At 41.7% G+C, this 20,398-nt stretch overlaps 1 protein-coding gene across 1 annotated transcript in view; it reads right to left on the bottom strand.

Moving 5' to 3' along the window:
* enah (ENAH actin regulator) overlaps positions 1-20,398 on the bottom strand; it is a 108,715-nt gene continuing 88,317 nt past the window's right edge. Inside the window, 9 exon segments of the mRNA XM_035678286.1 lie at positions 1-904; positions 3,044-3,128; positions 7,138-7,204; positions 7,459-7,510; positions 8,620-8,668; positions 9,471-9,613; positions 10,132-10,406; positions 10,409-10,459; positions 20,005-20,327. Of these exon segments, the coding sequence (XP_035534179.1) occupies positions 692-904; positions 3,044-3,128; positions 7,138-7,204; positions 7,459-7,510; positions 8,620-8,668; positions 9,471-9,613; positions 10,132-10,406; positions 10,409-10,459; positions 20,005-20,327 (1,258 nt within the window). The 3' untranslated portion in view covers positions 1-691.

Genomic DNA, 20,398 nt, shown 5'->3' with positions numbered 1-20,398 from the left:
GAGCCTAGAAAGATAGAAAGCAGCTTTGGGTTGGAGGCTTGAAGATAGCTCTATCTGCTCTGTCTGTTTGACCAAGGGCAGAGCTGAACTACACACAGCAGACAGTGCAACTTTGGCACAAAATCTGGCAACAAGCACCTTCCGCAGGATTGTGCGGAGGCGCTTTAGAACATAACCACTGTGAAATCAGAAAATATGATTTTATTTCTCTAATTCACTGCTTTGTTCTCGGTAACAGCGTTTCAGCTCTCGCTGTATACCTTGTTTTATCGGAGAGGAGCGGCGGACTTTGAATGGTGCGTTTACAAATGGCAACGAAAATCCTGCATTGTATGTCTTTAAGGTCTTGTTTATTTCAGTTGGAACCACACACTGAACCTGGGGCCTTGGCCCATTTTGTAGTCTAGCCTTGCTCAGTAAGTATATCTGCTGGCCACTGGCAGCACTTATTTTTGAAAGACAGGTTTTGTTACTTGATATGAACTGCAGATTCACACATTTTGGCTTAAGGAATCACAAACATGTAGCAGTTTATAAAAGTGGTTTACATCTTTGATATCAATGAGGCTCCAAAAAGGTTGGACCAGCAGACCAGCTGAATTCAGCCAGTATAGTAGCACTTTCTGTCCCGCCTTTTGCTGCAACAACATGCTGCTGCAGCTTGTTTAGCCCAAACTACAGTTGCTATAAATTATGAGTCATAATAATACCTTACTGTGTGTTTCTGAGTATGCATGTTCACTTCCTGTCTATAGATGAACGTCTTTGCTGCTCTTTCTGCAGGATGCCTGATGTGTGTGCGTGTGTGTGTGTGTGTGTAAAAGCACAGATTTCGATGATAATTACCATCAATGAGCTCTTCTTTTAGCTTCGACAGCTCCTTCCTCATCTCATCCAGAATGTCCTAAAAAACAGAAACAAAACAAAGTCACCTCTTCATTCAAACATGAGAGACAAACCAGTCTTGGGCCACCTAGCAGCTCTCATTTCCACCTTCAGCTCCCCGTGGATAGTCATTAACAGACATAGCTTCCTTTGGCTGTTGGATGTAGTTGGGTGGAGGACCTGCCAACTGGCAAAGGGAGAGTCTCTGTCTTCTTTAAGGAAGAGCTAATCCCTGTGTAGGGAATCCCTGTGAGATTAGTCCTAAAGACTCAGTTAATGACAGCAACACGTAAACAAAGTGACAGAGGAGAGTATTTGGGTAAACTCTAATGAGCCTTAAGCTTCAGATGTACTCTTCTGCCTCCAAATCACACTGAATGGGAAAGTGATAATGACGGTGGGTATAGAGGTGGGTTTGTAGGGTGCTGGTAGCAGTTGTAGTGACAGATAGGCAGGACTCAGAGTGACTGTGGACTTATCTAACATGCTCATTCTGCACTGCACACACCCTCACCAGTATACTAGTAACGGGGCTGCATAATTAGTTAGAAAACAAAGTGACCAATGAAAACCCCTGTCAGTGAAAGCTATGCCAAACCAGACATTATGTATTATTTAAGGGGGGTCAGTACAGGTGAATAGGATTTTTCTAATCTAACTAATAGATATTGCAATGAAACTTCCCTGTTGGTTACTTACATTAAAACAATCCTTTATGGTATTACAAGTTTTCTTAAATGTTATGTTTAAATAAGGCATTTTCTAATTTAAAATGTGCTAATTTGCATACATTTTTACAGAGACGTTTGGGTATGTCTTTATATTACTCCAAACATCAACTCAACAGCCATAAGAAAATCTATTTTGGATTTGTTTTTAGGAATAAAATGTAATCTAAAACCACCTATGAATGATACATGGACAAACCCCTGAGCAAAAACCTTCAGAATAAAGAAAGAAATAAAACTGGAAGGCTTGGTGTATGTAAGTGCTACTAGACAGGACAGCAAAACAAAAAGTAAACCTCATTCTCAGTTTCACCCAGATTACCCAACAAGCAAAGTCTGTCCTCCTACCGCTCTCTAGGGCTAATGGTAATGTTCCTGAACGCAACTGTACACAAAGGGATCTTTGTCTTTTGTTCAAGGTTTACTTCACAGAATGTTCTACACTGTATTATTCTTTATGAGACAATAAGTATGTAATTTTGGTTTTTACCATATATCAACAACTTTTCTCTATACCTGAGAAACATTTTATTCCTAATCTCCAGAATATCACAAAGTAACCTGTACTGGAAAATGGATGTCAGATTGTTCAAGTAAAATAAGGATTTCAACTCATAAGCCCAGGGACGGCGATGGGAAATGTCCCAGTTAAATGTCTTTTTAGTGAGTCTCTGATCAAACATCTTCAAAAACCTATTCCAAACACTACTATACTACAGGTGACTAATAACCATGCACTGTATTTACATTAAAACAAATATTTGCTGAAATGGTTATGGTTTGAAATATGCAAATGAGGCATTATCTAATGCTAACTTTAGGAGAAATCTACCAAAATAAACCCCTAAATGTGTAATTTTTCCACTAGTCTAAAAGATGTTATAGAGGCTAAATAGCCAAAATCTCAAAATTGACCAATGCATGAAAGAAACAATGTTTTTGACTGCACCTTAACATTACCATTCTTAATATGCAGGTCATCACTGAAACCAATTTTGGTATCATAGACCAAGATTTACATGTAAACCTCATATCATCTGGATATCTACCGTCATGCCGGTGTTTTGTGCAGCATATTAGCGTAAAACACACAAAAAGTTGCGTTTCAGACAAACTTAATAATCAAATCTGTGTGGATATCATTCAGAAAAAGTGCAGTGAAATAATAATTTAAAAAAAGTTATCTCTAACTACTGACAGATTAACAGACAGGATTCATTAAAGCGTTAAATACATCAAAGCATGTGGAAGAAGCAATTGCAGCATAAAAAAAGATGAAACCTTTTAAACAGCCCGCTTGTTGTAGTCTGTTCTCACCTTTACGACTTAATACCACACAAAAAGTTGTACATCGATTAATTACATGACAGTATAATATCCCCACCCATAATGTACAGTGATGAAATAATAATTCAAATGTGTTCACCCACCTGTTTCAATCTGTCATAGTCAACAGATTCTGTTGGCACACCGTTGGCACTTAAGGATGCAGTAGGTGTAGGAGTGGATTTAGGTCTGCCAGGAGAGACAAGAACAGAAACTGAGTGTAATAGAAAGAAAAGGAGCCAGGGATGAAGGAAAAAAACAGATGCTCAAAGAACAACACAGGTTGCTACAATATTGTCTACCAAATAAATACACATTTTGGATTTAGTAGGATCACTCAAACCACAGCATCTGACATTCATATCAACACCTAAAATAGTTCTAACTTGTGCTAACATACTGAAGCAACTGATGGAAAACTCCAAAAGCTTGGAGTATGATACATATGACCTAAACTATTACTATTTTTACTACTACTAAATATTAGCAGCATCTGGTAGGTGGCTATTTACAGAAGGATGTTGCTGCCACGCCTGTTGCCATGTTACTAGCTCTTTTTATTTTTCTGGTGTGGCAGCAATAACCTTCCATATATATTGATAGTTTCACAGCCTGGTGACTTTTCTGTGTGCTGTGTGGTTTCAACATTTTCTGCTTGGAAACTTTTAACCGAAAATTAACCATGAACCGTTATCAGAATCAGAATCAATCAGAATCAGAAATACTTTAATAATCCCAGGGGGAAATTATTTTTGTTACAAACTCCAGATAAAATGATCACATCCAAGAAAGCTCTTTCCTAATTTTTTGTTGGCAAAAACCTGTAGAGTTTATATGTTTGTTCAGTTTGATGTAAAATGTTAAGAGAATGCTGCCAAACTGCAGTTAGGAACCAAATCCTGGTAATAGCATGCACACACAGTGGAGAAGAGCACACTCACCTAGGCATGCATGTAAACACACACAAAAGCTAAACACACACATCCCATTTGTTTCAGTTCACCTATTTCAATGAAACCTGCTAGGTGCAACCTATTACACTTTTTTTTCTTCTCACGTCTGAAGAAAAGCGATAAAGCCAGGAGGATGGCAGCGAGTGAGGAGAGAGCTTGTAGGTGCAGCTACGCCGAGAGAGCTCTCTACTTTACGTGAGAAACATCACGGGGGGAAACTCACAGAGTGGCCAATCACTTTAAAGAGAGGAAGTGTGACAGGAAGCAGAAGTGAAAGATGAGGAAATGAGCTCAGCAGGTCATTTAGTAGCTCTGGGTTGGAAATACTGTACACGGGAACATGGAAATTAAGTGTATGGTCCTTTAGTTGAGTGTTTCCGGTGGAAAGATTATATACAGAGCGCAGAACTAAAGACATACAAAAACAGAGAAGCTGACATAGATTCAATCAGTTTACACTCAATTCAAAAACATTTCTGTACAATATTAAAAAATTGGGGAAATATTATATCAGTATATCTGTCTGATGTGTCTGTATGATTTAATCCGTATCATTAGGACAGGGTTTGTGCAGGTTGCAAAAGGCAAAAGGTTTATTTAAGACAGTTTAAAACCATTATGAATGCAATTTAAGACCTATTTCACATCCAAACTGACAAAAAAAGTATAAAGGATATGAAGGACAACTGGTATCAATTCCATGTCAGTTTCGTTTTGCAGTTGTTACAGAATGATAAATCTTCCCAAAAATACATTTAAAAGCGAGTTAAAAGTTACGTTAACTTTATTAATACAATAGATTTTTAGGACCTGATATTGTAATCATATTTTATACGTTTTAAGGCCCTTGTATTAAGACCCTGCTGACACCCTGTAGGAGTTCACTATCATAAAATACTACAAAAACGTGCAGAGCTGCAAGTTGATGTGGTCTTACTGTGCTCAGCTCTCTGTGGGTCACATATTAAAGTCACTTTTAATGAGCTAGAATCAAAAACGCCCATCTGTCCTCCTCTCTTGTGCATGTGCGTGCACACACACATACACACACACAACGGGGCCTTATCTGGGACTGCATGCCGGATCTGCTCTGGCTCTACAATGATAATACTGTGCCAAGTCTACTCGGCACTGGGCGGACACTCATTTCTCTGTCTGTGTGTATGATAGGGTGGGTGTACAGTGTGTGACGCACACATATGGATTTCCTTGTTTTAGAGAAAAAAAGAGAAGAGTTTGGAGGGCAGCGGGCAGAGCAGCATGCAAAAACAACAACTAGATTACTTTAGAGGTCCATCATACAGACAGTGACTGCTTTAGAAAACACGACATATTGGACCTAATGGCAGATATCAAACAGGCGCACATAGCTGGCCCCTGCAGGCTGGTAAATTTGGAAAAGAACACAAAGACGACAACACAGGATTCATTCCAAACGTTTCATCCAAGCATTCGAAAATAACCCTTCTCCAACAACAACAGCACAGCAAACCTCGATGGGGGCGGGGGGAAAGGAGGTTGTTTTAAAGAAAAGGATTTCTCAAACTCTCTCTGTCTCTCCTCTCTACCTGTTGGAGGAGTCTGCTCCAATGGGATTTCTCCACGGAGACTCTCGTCTGTGTGAGCAGCAGAGACACTGACTTTACAAATGTGGTATCTATCTGAGTCTGATGAGACGGCCCTGGGTCAGTTTACGACGCCCACTCAGCTTTATTGTTTATTCAAACACTCATTTTCACATTTCCTTGGGATTTAATGTAGAAGAACCTACTGAACCTTTAGCACTGTTTGATCCCAGTAGTATCTTATAGCTGAAGAATCTTTTAGTCATCTTAAATAAGCACTACAGTAGATCTGGATCTGGAAGTAAAAGTATTATCAGCAACTATCTGGCAACTCACAACTGGCATTATAAGGCCCTGACTGCATTGTCCATAGATCTGTTTATTTATAATTGTGAGCTTGTTCTAGTCATATATTTACTTAGCAACTTCCAGATGCCCATATTTGTTTACTGGGGTAGAGAATTACCACCACAGACAATGCCTTTTAAGATGTATGGAGGGCATTAAGTGAAAATCTATGTTTTTCTACCCTAATGAGCTAAAACACAGTTTCTAAAAAAAGTGTGCCTCAGTAATGACACACATATCATTGAGCTAACGGTACATATATTTCCACCTTGATCAGGGGTTTTAAAAGTCTGAGACTGTCGGCCTCCCCTCAGACAAAGCTTGGAAAAAGCCCTCCCCCCTCTATCCCATAGTTCAGGGGTTCCCAACCTGGGGGTCAGGACAGAAAACACTGAATTTGTCAAAAAAGTAGCCTGTTAATTCTGTATGATTGTTAAAAAACATAAAAATACATAATACAGGCAGATAATTGTATAAAAAAGTTCCCTAAACAGGAAATAATCTGCTCTAAATTCATCCAAATCAAGTTCCTGCAGTTACTGAGTTCACCGTTTGGGTTCATTATACAGTTTTGAATATAATATTCATGAAATATGTCACTGAGTCAGGGGTCGTCATAGAAAAGGGGCTCCTGAAGGAAAAAGGTTGGGAACCACTGCCTTAGTTGATTTAGTTTGGCTCAATTCAAAAAAGGTCTGTCCTAAAGCATTTATTAGTTTCTGACTCTGAGAAAAAAATATGAAATTCCCCAAAACTACTGTATCTCTACTATCTCTTTAACCAAATCACACACATTTAGGCAATTCTATGTGATAACTTATTTCACTTTCATTCACTTAGCCTTTCCTGAAACAGTTTGAAGCCTCCCACTTTGAAAACATCTGGCCTAGATGTTAACAGATAAATATCAAGTTTAAAGTGTACCTGACACATTCAGACAGAATCTTTATAAGTGCTTAGCTAAATTTGACTTCTCCACTCGCACAAGAGACCTCAGTTTAAAGTTGGCTGTGTGATGCACATCCCACGTGCACACGAAGGCGACATAAGCTTTAGTGATGTTAGCCAGTGTTGAACGGCCCCAGCGGTGCATCATGCTAAAGCTAGCTGATGCTATTGCTTTAATATGCCCTCGTCTCGTTTACTGGGAAATGAGGTTTAGTAGCATCGCTGCTTGCATTCAGGTGAGCAGCGATGCTAATGAAGCATGAATAATGTGAGCATATACTTTTGACAATGAAACTTTGGAAAAATATATGATATAAAATGTACTTCAAGCACAACAATACATAACAAATAACACAATGAAAGAGAGATGGGGAGGAACTGTACCTTCCGATGACTGGAGATTTGCTACCGTTCATGGTGTTTGTTCTTTCCCATGGCTTCCTGGGCATGTCTGGACAAAAACAAAGAATTATGAAAAACAACTCTTGCAGTATGACATGAAGTCCAGCTACTCACAAATGTAAATTCCACTGTAATCATCTTAAAAAAAGCTTTTAAATAACCAAAGAACAACAGATTTGCTGTGATGCTAACTTGGATCCTCGTCGCCTGCGTTAGGAAGATGCATCATTAATTCCTGTCGCTGTTGCTGATGTTTCCCCCCCAGTCTTCAGACACTGAGTGTTGGTTCCCTCTGACACTCACCTGGTGTGCTACAGGCTGACATTTTAGGGGTCGTGTTTATCTCGCCCTCCTCCTGTTGGACAGACAGAAGAGGTTCAAAGGTCAAAGATGAGTTGCACTCAGAGGGACACAAATGTACCTCGTGGTGATAGGGATATGGGTTATCTTTTAGACAGTCAGGAGAGGCTTAATCTGTGTTTAACCAGTAACATTAAGACACAAGTAGCTTTTGAAAACACCAGAGATGAAGGCAAAGAAAGAATAATCCCTTATAACACCAACACAACCATTTGTAAATCATAATCGTGCAAATGCTGCTTGATAATGTGATTTGTGATAACCTAAAAAAGAAAATGACAGGGCAATTGTTTTAAGAAAACTTTCTTTAAAATTAGGAAACATGCAAAATATGCACACTGAAGAAAAGTGGAAACTCTTTTAAAAAGATACAGTTGATAAAACTGAACATTTCCTGCAGATGTTAGGGTTAGGGCCACATTAAAAGCCTACAAGAAATGGGGGGGGTTATACCCTTTGAGCTGCTGGAGGATTTTTTAATGTGGGGGAAGTATTGAGGTTTGTTGACATTAGCTAGGAAGTGAGTGGAATTGATTAGCAAATGAAAACAACCTTTCTGTCGTGAGAGAGAAACTCAGAGACAGAGTGGTGAGTATGTACTGATGGAATCTGTGTTGTGGACATGTACATTAGACTGAATCAGGAGTGTTGCATGAACAGAAAAACATCCCCAAATAAACTGGAACAGATCAGAATTTGATTGCATTTAATTACTAAAATATGATAAAACACATGTATACATGGCAAATACAGTAATATAAGCCTGTTTTAAATAAAGGCCTGGTATATGGTCTATAGTAGTATTTGAGACTTCATGGTACATGAAAGTAATGATTACAGACTGGAATGTGTTACATGACATCCACACAAGACCCGCAGACTATCGCACAGATAAAGCAGTGAGTGATAGAGGACTCATTGCAGAGAAGGAATGTAGTGAATGCTTCATGTACAGCCTGGACACACTGAGGAAACCGTGTGTTTTATTACACAAAGGAGCTATTGTGTGATTGAGCAGTGAGTGAGCGGTAAGTAATGATATTTGGACCTAAATCAGACAAAATGTAGATATCACAGACGTGAGAGATGAGAGATGATACTTACTGATCTCTGGTCGGGTTCAGGTGACGAACCCTTCTCTGCAATTCTTCTCCTGTTAAGATATAAAGCCCAGGTTCATCGACAGAGCTCAAACCATTTCTTTCAGATCTGCGTGTGTCTCATCTGTCATGTTAAGCACTTCTAGGGTGACTGTTTTAATTTTCTCAATTAATTGATTTGATGTCTATACAATGTCGAAAAATTGTGAAAAATGTTGATCACTGTTTCCCAAAGCCTAATGTAAAATATCTGTCTGGTTTTGTCCACAACCCAATACATTCAGTTTACTGCCATAGAGGACTAAAGAAACCAGAAAATATTCACATTTGAGTGGAAACTCAAAATCAGAGAATTTCTATATTTTTACCTTAAAAAATGACTTAAAACAATGAACAGACTCTCAAAATAGTTGGCAATTCATTTAATAGTTGACAACTAATCAATTAATCTACTAATTGTGGTTGCTCTAGGCATTACCTAATTGTTTTTCTCAGCATGGACAGCAGCTGACCCTTCTGTAAACTCCCTTATTTGGGTACATTTTCCTTTGTTTTATTTTCATGTGCTATCATTGAAATTCAGCAAATAAACCCATGTAATAGTTATATAATAAAGTAGCAGTAAGAATTATTTGAATTAGAAAGAAGAAAGTAAGGACCAATGGGATCTGATGGGTGTTGCCAGAAATGTGTCACCACAGAATAAACACACATTAAGATAAAAATAAGAACCAAAGTTTCCTAAAAATACATTTTCAAATCCTGAAAGTATAACAACAAGATCTGGAATTCATCTGAAACACTAAGTGTGTGCGCCTAGCTTGAGGCTAACAATAGCATGTGATGTGACTCTACCTCCTGGCCAATAGGGCGCTCATCTCCTCCATAAGCCCTCCTCCTCCGGGCAGAGGGCCGTTGCCTCTGGCTTCAGATTTGGCCCCCGTGGCCCCTCCAGCACCCAATATGGCTGCTGCCAAAGCTGCCCCTGCATCATCACTCTGAAGGGATACGGACAGCAATGTCTCTTGTCAAACACAAATGAATGTAACGAGTTCTTTGCAATCAGAGGAAAGTCGTAGCCCCATTTTGAGAAAAATATAAGAATTGTAAACATGTCTTTTTTATGTTTTCCTCTAGTAGATTTTGGTATTTTGTCATGATCTATGTTTGCAGGGAGTCTATCAGCAATACATGTAAATCTCCCATGAGTCTGAGATGAGATTTGACAGATGGTGTGTGTGTGTGTGTGTGTGATCATGCGTGAACATGGAGTATGTGCGTGAACGTTTCAGTGACAGTGATTCTGTGCGATTATGATCATTATGATTATTATCAACAGTGTTTCACTGTTAAGGACACAGAGATTGATAGAAAAATAGAACTGTGTGTCAGCACACGCAGCTCATCACCTCCATAAAGCTTTTAGAACCTATATGGTGCAGACAGGAAGAGCTATATGAGTGCAGACACGGGCTGTCAAGCCTTCCATTGATCAAATAACCAATCAAGCGCTCACCCTTGGCACTTTGCGCAGCTTGGCTCCGGCGAGGGCAGCGGCCAGACCTGAGATGGGGCGGTCCTCTGCAGGAGAGAACAGTCCGATGGGGAGGGGAGGCGCTGGGGGAGGGGGTGGAGCCCCGGGAGGAGGAGGTGGACCTGGTGGAGGAGGGGGGGTCCCGCCTGAGTTCCCACGTGGAGGGAGAGGGAGGAGCGGGGCGGGAAGGGTGGCGCGGGGTGGTGGGTGGCAGCTGGGGTGGCGGCCCACGGAAGTCACGTGGGAGCCGGGTGGCCGGGTGGAGGTGGGGGAGGGGTCGGGGTGGTCAACCCTGGGGTCTGCACCATGTCTGTTGGGGGAGGGAATAGAGGGTGGGGGGATGGGCGAAGACACAGGGATGGATATTTAAGTTCAAACTGTCACTTTTTTGGAAACTATTACACAGCAAAAACAGGTTGATTTTGTCTAAGCTGAGCTTGAAATCAGTTCATCGTCTTAAATCTGACACTTTCCATATAGAAATGCAGAAGTCAGCATACACTGGTTTCACTTTTGGAAAATAATTTATCAGGTTTATCCCCTCCCTGCCAAATGCTTTTTCACTATACATCATTGCATTATTGTATTATCTGACAAATCTGCTGAGACCTAAAAAACAGAGCAGCATTAAACAATGTTTCAAACAGGTTACACCCTTTTACATTTGTAGTGCAATAATGGTGGATGTCATTTTCAAATGAAACGGAAGATGGAGTACACTTATTCGGTATGACAGCATGCCACATCACATCACAGCATCTTATTCTATCATCATGCAGTGTTAGTGACAGTGGTGGCGACTGAGGTTTGTAGTTAGGAGTAGGGCTGTGCAACATGACAAAGTGGTTAGACAAGTACACAGTAATCAAAGTGATAAACAGTACACTTAATTGCCCAACCCGATTTGGAAGGTATAACAATAAATGGAGCAGAAAGGAAACATGAATGAAGCATGAATTAAAAAAAAATAAACACTTTTTGGTGCCATGACACACTGAAAATAACACATAATGACCAACGGAATACAAACTAGTTTTGTCCCTTTTGCACATGTTATGTCCTCTAAGGATAATAATCATGTTGCTCCCACTTCTCATCACAGACATACTCAATCCATAATCTATGATGGAATGTGAACATGCTGTGCTGTGATCAATATTAAACCAGCAGTCCAGTCCCTTCCAGGCAATCACTTTGACAATCTCTGAGGTCAAAGGTCATTAGAACACCCCCTGCAGCATATAAGTGAAATGCCAAGGGATGGTCAGTGGAACGCTGGTTCATTTGCATAAAAATGCTGAAAGTCTGTTTTATTTTAATGAACTGAGCTTACAAGTGATTTTTTTGTTATTGTTTACATATTTGGGGATGTAATAAAGTTAGGCTTCCTTTTAAAATTCCAATTTAAAGCTGCAGTAGATAACTTTTAGGAACAACTTTTGCAAATTTTGCTGAAACTTCACTATATCTGAAGTAGAACATGAGACAGATTATCTGTGAAAAAATCAGGTTCCTCTGGCTCCTCCTATCGCTCCTAATGGCATTTCTAAGAAACCAACAGGCTTGAACGTAAAACAACCAATCAGAGACAGATAGTTGATTGTTGAGTCTGATTCCCAAGTCGTCTAATACTAAATGCAAATTTTTTCACAGATGATCTGTCTCATGTTCTACTGTTATTTTCATAAAAGTTAGCTACTGCAGCTTTAACTGCGAAATGTAAGAGTATGTATTTTTTTATGAAAAAAACCCACTGGGACATTACTTTGGGAAATCAATTACAACATTGTTCAACAACTAGCCTGGACTGGCCAGAGGACACTCAGCAAAGTGTCAAAACAGGGAAAATCAAATGGCAAAATGATAACATCAACATAGAGGTGGAAAGAAATGCTGAACTTTGGTTGAGAAATGGATTGACGGAAGAAAAACAACCAAGATATGAGAAAGGCAGTGGTTGTGTGCAGACTTCGGTCAGTGATCTGTATCCACGGAACAACACATTACTCACAAATAGACAGACATGCCACGCACGACATATTTCATATCCAACGAACAGTCAGCAGGCCAGGCCTTTACGCAGCAAGCACATTGACGTACATGCAGTTTATGAGAGTGACAAAGAAGTTAGACAGGCCTGAACAACTGCTACACCAGGAGATCCCACAATAGTCACCGTAGCAGCGTTTAATGCAGCCAGAATTGTCACTATGGAGATTCATTCTGGAGTCAGGTTACAGTAGCCAGGACTGACATTTTGCTAAAAAGAAAGCCTCTGACATCAGCCTGTATTATGGGACTCACTTTGTGCTGTGGCCAGTTCAGTAGCAAGATCCAACAGTGTTCAGTAGCCCCCCGACCCCCACCCCTGTTAGTGTGTGAGTCAAAAAGCAGTGAAAGGCAGAGGGGAGAGAGGCAGTGAGAAAGACAGTCCGGACTGGAGGCCTTACCCTGGGGCTGGGGTTGACAGGTGGAGCCCCACTGAGGCAGGTGTGGCTCTGGGCCTGTAGCTGTGTCCAGCTCCCCCGGCCCCGACAGGCCCAGGCCCACGGGGAGGGAGAGGTGCTCGGCAGAGGCAGAGGTGGAGGCAGGTGCTGCGGCAGCGGTGGGGTGCTGTGGAGGGAGAGGGCACACCAGGCCTGGGATGAGGAGGGTAGGGGGGAGACGAGACGAGGAGGAAGACGGAGGAGGAGCTATTGGGAGAGCAGGCGGGTGGGGGGCCAGGAGGGGGTGGGGGCAGCGACCCGTTGGGGGTGTGACTGTGTGGGATGTCACGGGGGAAGCGCGGGGAAACATGGGCGGGCCGTTGGCCGCGAGGGGGGGCTTCTGGGTAAAGGGGAACGGTGCCGCATGGGGATGAGCGGCCGCGGGACCTGCGGCCTCCTGGCGGCTGGCTGCTATGCATGACAGGGGTGGAAGGGTGGCAGAGGAGTAATGCACGCGACCACACCACGGACTTTGGCCGGGAGGTGGAGCAGGCGGGGTGAGCGGGCGGGAGTGGCGGCTTGGAGAAAGGCTCTGCTGTCGCCGTCGGGGACCGTGGCGTCAGTGGAGGCAGGACAGGGTGGAACGGCAGAGCCGAGTCGAGTGGCGAATCTGGAGGCTGATGACCTAGAGGCGGGGTTGGGGAGTGGTGGAGGAGGGCGACCGCCGTCCCAGTGAGCTGGGTTAGCGTTGGTGTGGATGGACGATACGGGCCGGTGGGGACGTACCTGCTGTACTCCGTGAGCGATGGAGTGGTACAGGGTGCTTTTCGGAAGTGCAACAAGCGCGACGCGAAATGGACCAAACCAAGGACAAGACAGGACAGAAGGGAGAGCGACGAAAGGAAGGAAGGAAGGAAGGAAGGAAAGAAGGCCGGAAGGAAGCAGCCGTCATGCACACAGGAGGGAAAGACAGAAGGTCAGGAAAGAGAGAAGGAAGGAGGGAGAGAGGAAAAAAGAGAAGGGGGCAGATGAAGCAGGAAAAACCAGCACAGAGCTATACCAAAGTTTTATTCCAGGTTGTGTGTTCTTTCTTGGACTGAGATGATGCTACTGTGTTAGTGGACAGGTGTTAGCACAGTGGACAGAGCCAGAGACACAAAGCTGTCATAGTCTTCATAGAGAGAAGAGGGGACAACAAACGGACTGAGGAGGAAAGTTGAGAGGAGCAACAGTTTACCACGTAGCACACAGCCACAGATCAGTAACCACCGTCATCAAGCCAGTTCAGTCTGCAGGGGGACATCAAGTCAGACATAGAATTTAACCACATTTACCCAAAGACCCAACATGCTCCACTTAATGGAACGCTTACCAAAACAAAGAAAGCCAACAACAAATTCCGTAGTTGAAACTGTGTGCAGTACCTTCATTCTGGAAGCAACATCCCATTCAAAATGAAAACAAACTACATGTAAACTGACTGCTGTGGTGTCTTTGGGCAAGCTTTTTGAACCCTAAAATCGCACTCAAGCGTGATTGTTCTGTAAAGTTTCTGGTAGTCAGCCCGATTGTTTTTTTTAAGGATATTATTGAAAATTACTGTAAAGAGGAGGACTATGAATTAGGCCCTATTTTTACTGTCATTGTCTATTTTAACATACAAAAATTACATTTAACATGTACAATATTAGTTGCTTTAGTGTACATCTGCTTACACTTTGCACTGACTGCAACACACTCAAAGTGCCAAAAAAAAAGCATGAACACATTTACCTCTAGTTTAGTATGTACTGTAAATGTCGATATCTTGTTCAAGTGAGGGGGGGGGCTCTGATGGCGTGAACCCTATTAGCCAACAGCAGACCCTTCTCTCCTGTGTCACCCATAGTGAATCTTGTTATCTTGTGTAATGTCTCCTATTTTTATTGTATACTTCCAGTACGGTGGGCAGTGTTGGTTACCAGTGTCAGGTTCCCATGCTACCCGAGTCTCCTCTTTAAGGGATAAATAGTTGAAGCTGTGTTTAGTTCTGTTGATAGCCTTGCTGTTAGTTTAAATCCTTACTATCTAAACTCTTTTTATCATCTGGCTTTCTTTTCATAATAACCTTACACCCACTTCTCTACTTTACAGATCTTAATGGCCTATATTCTCTATAGCAGGGTTTACGAGGAGTGCCTCATTTAAACGTGGGGATTTTGTCCTCCTGTTTGATTACGTGTCTATCCCTGCTGAATCACACTGATTACCTAGATTGTGTTTGTTTATGTGCGACTATAGCGCTTAGCGTAGCCTGGATGCTGTTGTATGAAGCTGCCATATGTTTTGTGTGTGTGTGGGGATGGTGTAAAGTTGTTAATCCTCTGTTCACCTTCTGCTCCACTTCCCCTTTGCCAGTGATGCACTTCTGCACTTTTCTGCAGTCCCTATTCTCATGACTGGATTTGAATTTATTGCACTGACATAATTTTCAGTGATAGATTTTTTTATTGAAGTCAATTAGGTGTTCAGTTTCTGTCTCATACTTTATGTTGTGGGCTTTATTTAATCAGCTGCTTGAGGTCGAAGGTATAATAACCCTAAATCACTCACCGACTCAGAGACGTGGTTTAAACCCATACGTTCAGATGCATAAATGGACATAACACACAGACCTTCTCTCTCACACACACACCAGCACCATGACCTGACTGTGCCGGGTCACACACACACACACACACACACAGTAGGAACACTACTGGAATTCACGTGAACACCTAACCAGCAGTCACAAGACAGATGAACTGATGGATTCGTAAGACTGCTTGGCTCCTTTCCAGCTTCCCTTCCTCTACGCGACTTCTCTTCCCTTCTCTTCTCCCAGCTGAACATTCTGACAGCTCATGCTGCATTTACCATTTATCCTCTTCTAACTGGAGCCGATGCTCATCCCGACTTCCACTCCATCGCACATGCAGTTTCTCTCTTGCATCTCTTTTCCATTAACCCAGAATTTTCCTTCTTCCTCTGCCAACTTTTTCAATTTCATTTCCATCACTGCTCTGCACCGCTAGACCATACCCTCTCTTTCCTCGTTACTCTCATCCCCTGCTCCTCTCACTGAACTGTGACCTTTTCCATCCCTCTTCATCATTTTACCACCACCACCCTCTTCTTTCAGTCTCTCTGTGTGTAGCTCTGGGCGGGTCATGTGACTTGAGAGGGCCCCAGCTTTGCTCTGCCATTCCATGATGATCAACGTACCATCAGAACACACTGATTACACGGAGAGCTGGACACGTGCACACAAGAATATTTAGCACACATGCACACACACGAGAAGACGTCAAAGCCATAACAGCAGCCGAGCTCCTCTGTACCACAGCCAGAGGTGGAAGAAGCGTACACATTCTTTGTACTGAGTACTGATTAAACTTCTTAACTCATGTACAAGTACAGTTTCTGAAATGCACTCAAAGGATAAAGGCACTCTCTCGGTTTCTCTGAAGGACATTTATACCGTCTGTTTCCGTGCAAAGTTAACTGAATCTTCAAATAAGGTTGAGACTGTGTCTTTTACGTTGTTTTTGTTACGTCTGTTATGTGTGAAATGCACGGGTCTTGATGTTGGGAAGGCGTGCACACTCCGAAAACAGGAATCTTAAGAAAGTAAAAAACCTTGTTTCTGAGAAAATAGTCCAATTTTTGGTCTAAAAAGAAAAATTATCTGCTGAAGCATGTTTTGTATTAGAAAGGTAATCTGGTTTTAGGAAAATATATCTAACTAAGATATTACAGCTAATATTGAGCTTGATTTAACCAGCAGCTCAATAAAGTGACCTAAATACTTCTTTTAAGAAAGGTTTAAAGTTTTTTATTGCTTGTAATGAGCACTACTTGCTTACATTTTTGGCGTTTTTCTAGTTTTAAGGCCCATTACAGTCTTTCAGTGGCTAGATCTTTATGCTGGTCTCTAATTCTAGTTCACCCCATTGACAGATCTTTGCTTAATAAAAGAAAATTTGATTGTATTTAAGAATATTAAGCAAAAAATAAATAAATACAGTAATTCCTAAGTAACGAGCCTGTTACTTATATAAGGAGATGAAGTACACATATTTGTGTAAAAATGTAGGGAGGGGAAGTAAAAAGTTCAAGTTAAACTAAATACTCAAAGTACAGACACCTGAAAAGTGTATGTATTTATACTTCACTTCCCACCTCTGACCACAGTAGCTGGACTTTAGGGACAACTTTCTTCACACATAAGTGGTACGTTTGTGTGTGTTGCAAAATAAACTACAACTTGCGATTATATGTTTGTTTGCAGCGTTTCAGTGTAGAGTGAAGGGGAAACTATGGTGTCCACGAAACTCACAAAAAATGCAAGAATGGGCTACTGTAGAAACATGGCAGTTTAACATGGTGACCTCTGTAGAATAGGACCACTCCCTCTGTAGATAAAAACAGCTCAATCTAAGGTAATGAAAAGACAATGATTCCTATATTGAGGTGATTATACACTAATGAAATCATATGAATATTATATTCCATTTTTGCCAATAGATCATCCTAAATGTTACATACTGGAGCTTTAAAGTGGCTTCTCATTTGCCTGATGAAGGTGTAGCACCAAAACGTCCCAAATAAATGTATTATTGCAAGTTAGACAGGGCGTGGGAGTTTATATGTCTACTATTGATCCACTCGTTACTACCTAGTTACACCTACACACCTGTCTCATGAAATAGATGTATAGATGCACAGTGTTCTTCCGTTGTAAGTGTGTGTGTAAAACAGGTGCAAGACGTTATTTCTCAAAATTATGGGCGAAAAACAAACACATCACTCACGTCACTGATTAAAGCTGATTTCCGAGACATTGAGAAAGGAAAAGGAAAATCAATTTCACCGTTTCAGAACGTGTGTGTAATATGTGTGTGCTCCAGCATTCCGGTGTGCTTGCTTTCTGTGTCTTACTGTGTATGACACGTGAAATAACTCGTCCCTCCTATCCTGGGGCATTTACATGCATGCACGCACACAAAAACACACACATTCATCCCTGGGGGTCTCACCAGCATTCTCACTGATGATTTATTTTTAGCCTCTGAGTAACAACACTGAACTGTGTCTGCCTGTGTGTGTCTGCCTGTGTGTGTGTGTGTGTGTGTTTATGCATGCATATGCTAATAGGCGGATCATGGCACTGAAGCGTGCCACACAACGCTGGCTTCCCTACTGACCCAGTCCTTAAACTTAGTGGATTTGCCATCACACGGCCAGGCCCTGATCCATTACAGATCCAGCTTATAAACAGAGTGTGTTCCACCTGTGGCTACTCCTGCTCCCTGCTGCTGGATTTAAGTGTGTGCACTACACAGGACTCAAAATATTTCACTCATCCTTTAAACCTGGCTGAGCTGAGCTGTGAGTGCGCATGAAAATCATTCAAAATGAGCTGTTTATGCTCAGATATTTAACTTCACTGACGAGATAAAAATCAAATTTGTGGGAGGAAATTGTTTTTTCCCCCACAGACCAAAGTGTCTTGCACACCACCTTCATTAAATTTTTGGACGTGTGAGTGAAGTATCACAAGTTTTGTGTGTTTGCTCTTTCAAAAATAATGCACTCACCCCTCAAGTGGCGTGCAAAGACTCACACATTCGTTACCCCCATGCCCCAGTGCCTTAGCAATCTGTTCATAGCGCCTGCCGAGCCTATGGGCACATTAGCCAGTGCGGGCTGTATTGTAGCTTAGCGCTGACAATTAAAAGAAAATTAACAATTCTAGCACTGAAATGGAAAAAAGAGGTAGAAAGCTGCTCTCCAGTCAGAGGGTATCAACCTCCCCATGCTTCTAGTCCTGCATCTAGTGGCTGTTTTTCGACGGTGAGAAAAGAGTTAACACTTGAAGTTAGTAAAACACAATATACTCATAACATAACAGTAATCCTGAATATAGAAGCTGCTCACAGCTGCAAAGGTTAAAGCAAATATTGTGACAGTGGCAAAACAGCAGAAAACATAAAAGTACTATTCCATCCTAGGAAAAAACATTTTCATGTGTGTTTGAGAAATGTCATTGGCAGGGTCATTCTAAAGTCAGTTTGATTGACATGCATTAGAGCAGGGGCCTCCAACCTTTTTGAAAGCAAGGGCTACCTTAACAGAGAAAATTATTGGGAGGGCTACTCTGTGTACTTGACGAACATGTTAAATTACACAGCGGTGTGTATTTCACCATAAGCCATTTTTTCTATTCAGGGTTGAACCAATTTGGTTTGGGATTGCAGATGTGGAAGTTCTGGTTGAGGTATTAACATCGAAGAATCCTATAAGAAATCTACTGATATGAACTGAGAGTCAAAGCTTGCCTAATCAAAGTAAACCAATTCATTTATAGAGCATGAAAATCAAAGTGCAGCTCAGAGAAAGTCATCAAGGGCTGAGGCCATTTATAGAAAGTACACATATTTGTGTAAAAATGAAGGGAGTGAAAGTAAAAAAAACTAAACTAAAACTAAACTAAATACTCAAAGTACAGAAACCTGAAAAGTGTATGTATTTATACTTCACTTCCCACCTCTGACCACAGTAGCTGGACTTTAGAGACAACTTTATATTTTTTGCACCATTTGGGACCCAGAATGAACTCCAGATGCAGGCCAGAATAGGTGTAATAGCATGGTTTCAACTCAGAACATGGAATAAAAGCTAGTCTCAATATACTTTTTTTAAATTAATAAAAACCATACCGTATATCTAAATATTCTGACACAATGGAACCAAAGTACACTTTCTTACAAGTGATATAAAAAAAGTAATATTAAGATTGAGCTTAAAGAACATGCTCTGTGGGCACCTCATAGGGTACCCGTGGACTACCAGGTGCTTTCAGGCAGGAGACCCGTGCTCTACAGTATCATTTCCTGTTAGTGTCAAACAGGTCAGTTAGTTGTATTCTTTGAATACTAACTGCATAACTACATATACAATATACCACTATACTAAGAAGTGATGTATAGCATTCTGTATACAGTTAGGATGTAGTGTGGAATTGGGACACACTGAAATTCAACTCACACTTTTTACACAAGATTAATACAAGAAACAAGCTATGTTCAAAACTTTGGATAGAAATTCAGAAAGGAAAAAGCTCCTTATTAAAATATTTAATAATCAGTATTAACTGATATATTCATGCAGCTGTTATCTGCCTCTGCCAAGCGGCACAGTATTGAAGCTGTTCTTAAAGGATCCATGCCAAACAAGCATAACGCTCTTCTCAAGACAAGCTGTATCTACTGATCAGAGAAGCAAGAAGATTTTAACATTTTATAAATTAACAAAACTCTGCACAGCTTCACTTTGATTGTCTCAATATTGACCCTCAAAAACTCAAACCTTAGTGTGTGTGTCTATAAGCAAGAAACCAACCACTCACCGGCGTTGGAGATGCGTCTCCCTCTTTCCCAGTCCTGCTGCTCTCTGTCCAACTGCTCCTGCTGCTCCCTCTCCAGCCGCTCTCTCTCCGCCTTCTCCCTCTCCATCAGCTCACGCTCGGCACGCTCCTGCTGCTCCTGGCGCTCCCGTTCCAGACGCTCCCTTTCTGCCTGCGCCTCCCTCTCCTGACGTTCCCGTTCCTGACGTTCGCGCTCCTGCCGCTCGCGCTCCAGCATCTCTCGCTCCAGGCGCTCCCGCTCCTGACGCTCCCTGTCTTGGCGCTCGCGCTCCATCTCCTTCTGCTTCTGCAGCTCCTGGAGCTGCCTGGAGGATGGGGAGGAGAGGAGAGGAGAGGAGAGGAGAGGAGAGGAGAGGAGAGGAGATGAAACAGAAAC

Source organism: Morone saxatilis, unplaced genomic scaffold, assembly GCF_004916995.1.
Source record: "Morone saxatilis isolate NCDOM2014 unplaced genomic scaffold, NCSU_SB_2.0 Contig7, whole genome shotgun sequence".
Taxonomy (NCBI): Eukaryota; Metazoa; Chordata; class Actinopteri; family Moronidae; genus Morone; species Morone saxatilis.
The sequence above is the reverse complement of the archived record's forward strand: the minus strand, read 5'-3'. Positions and strand labels throughout refer to the sequence as shown.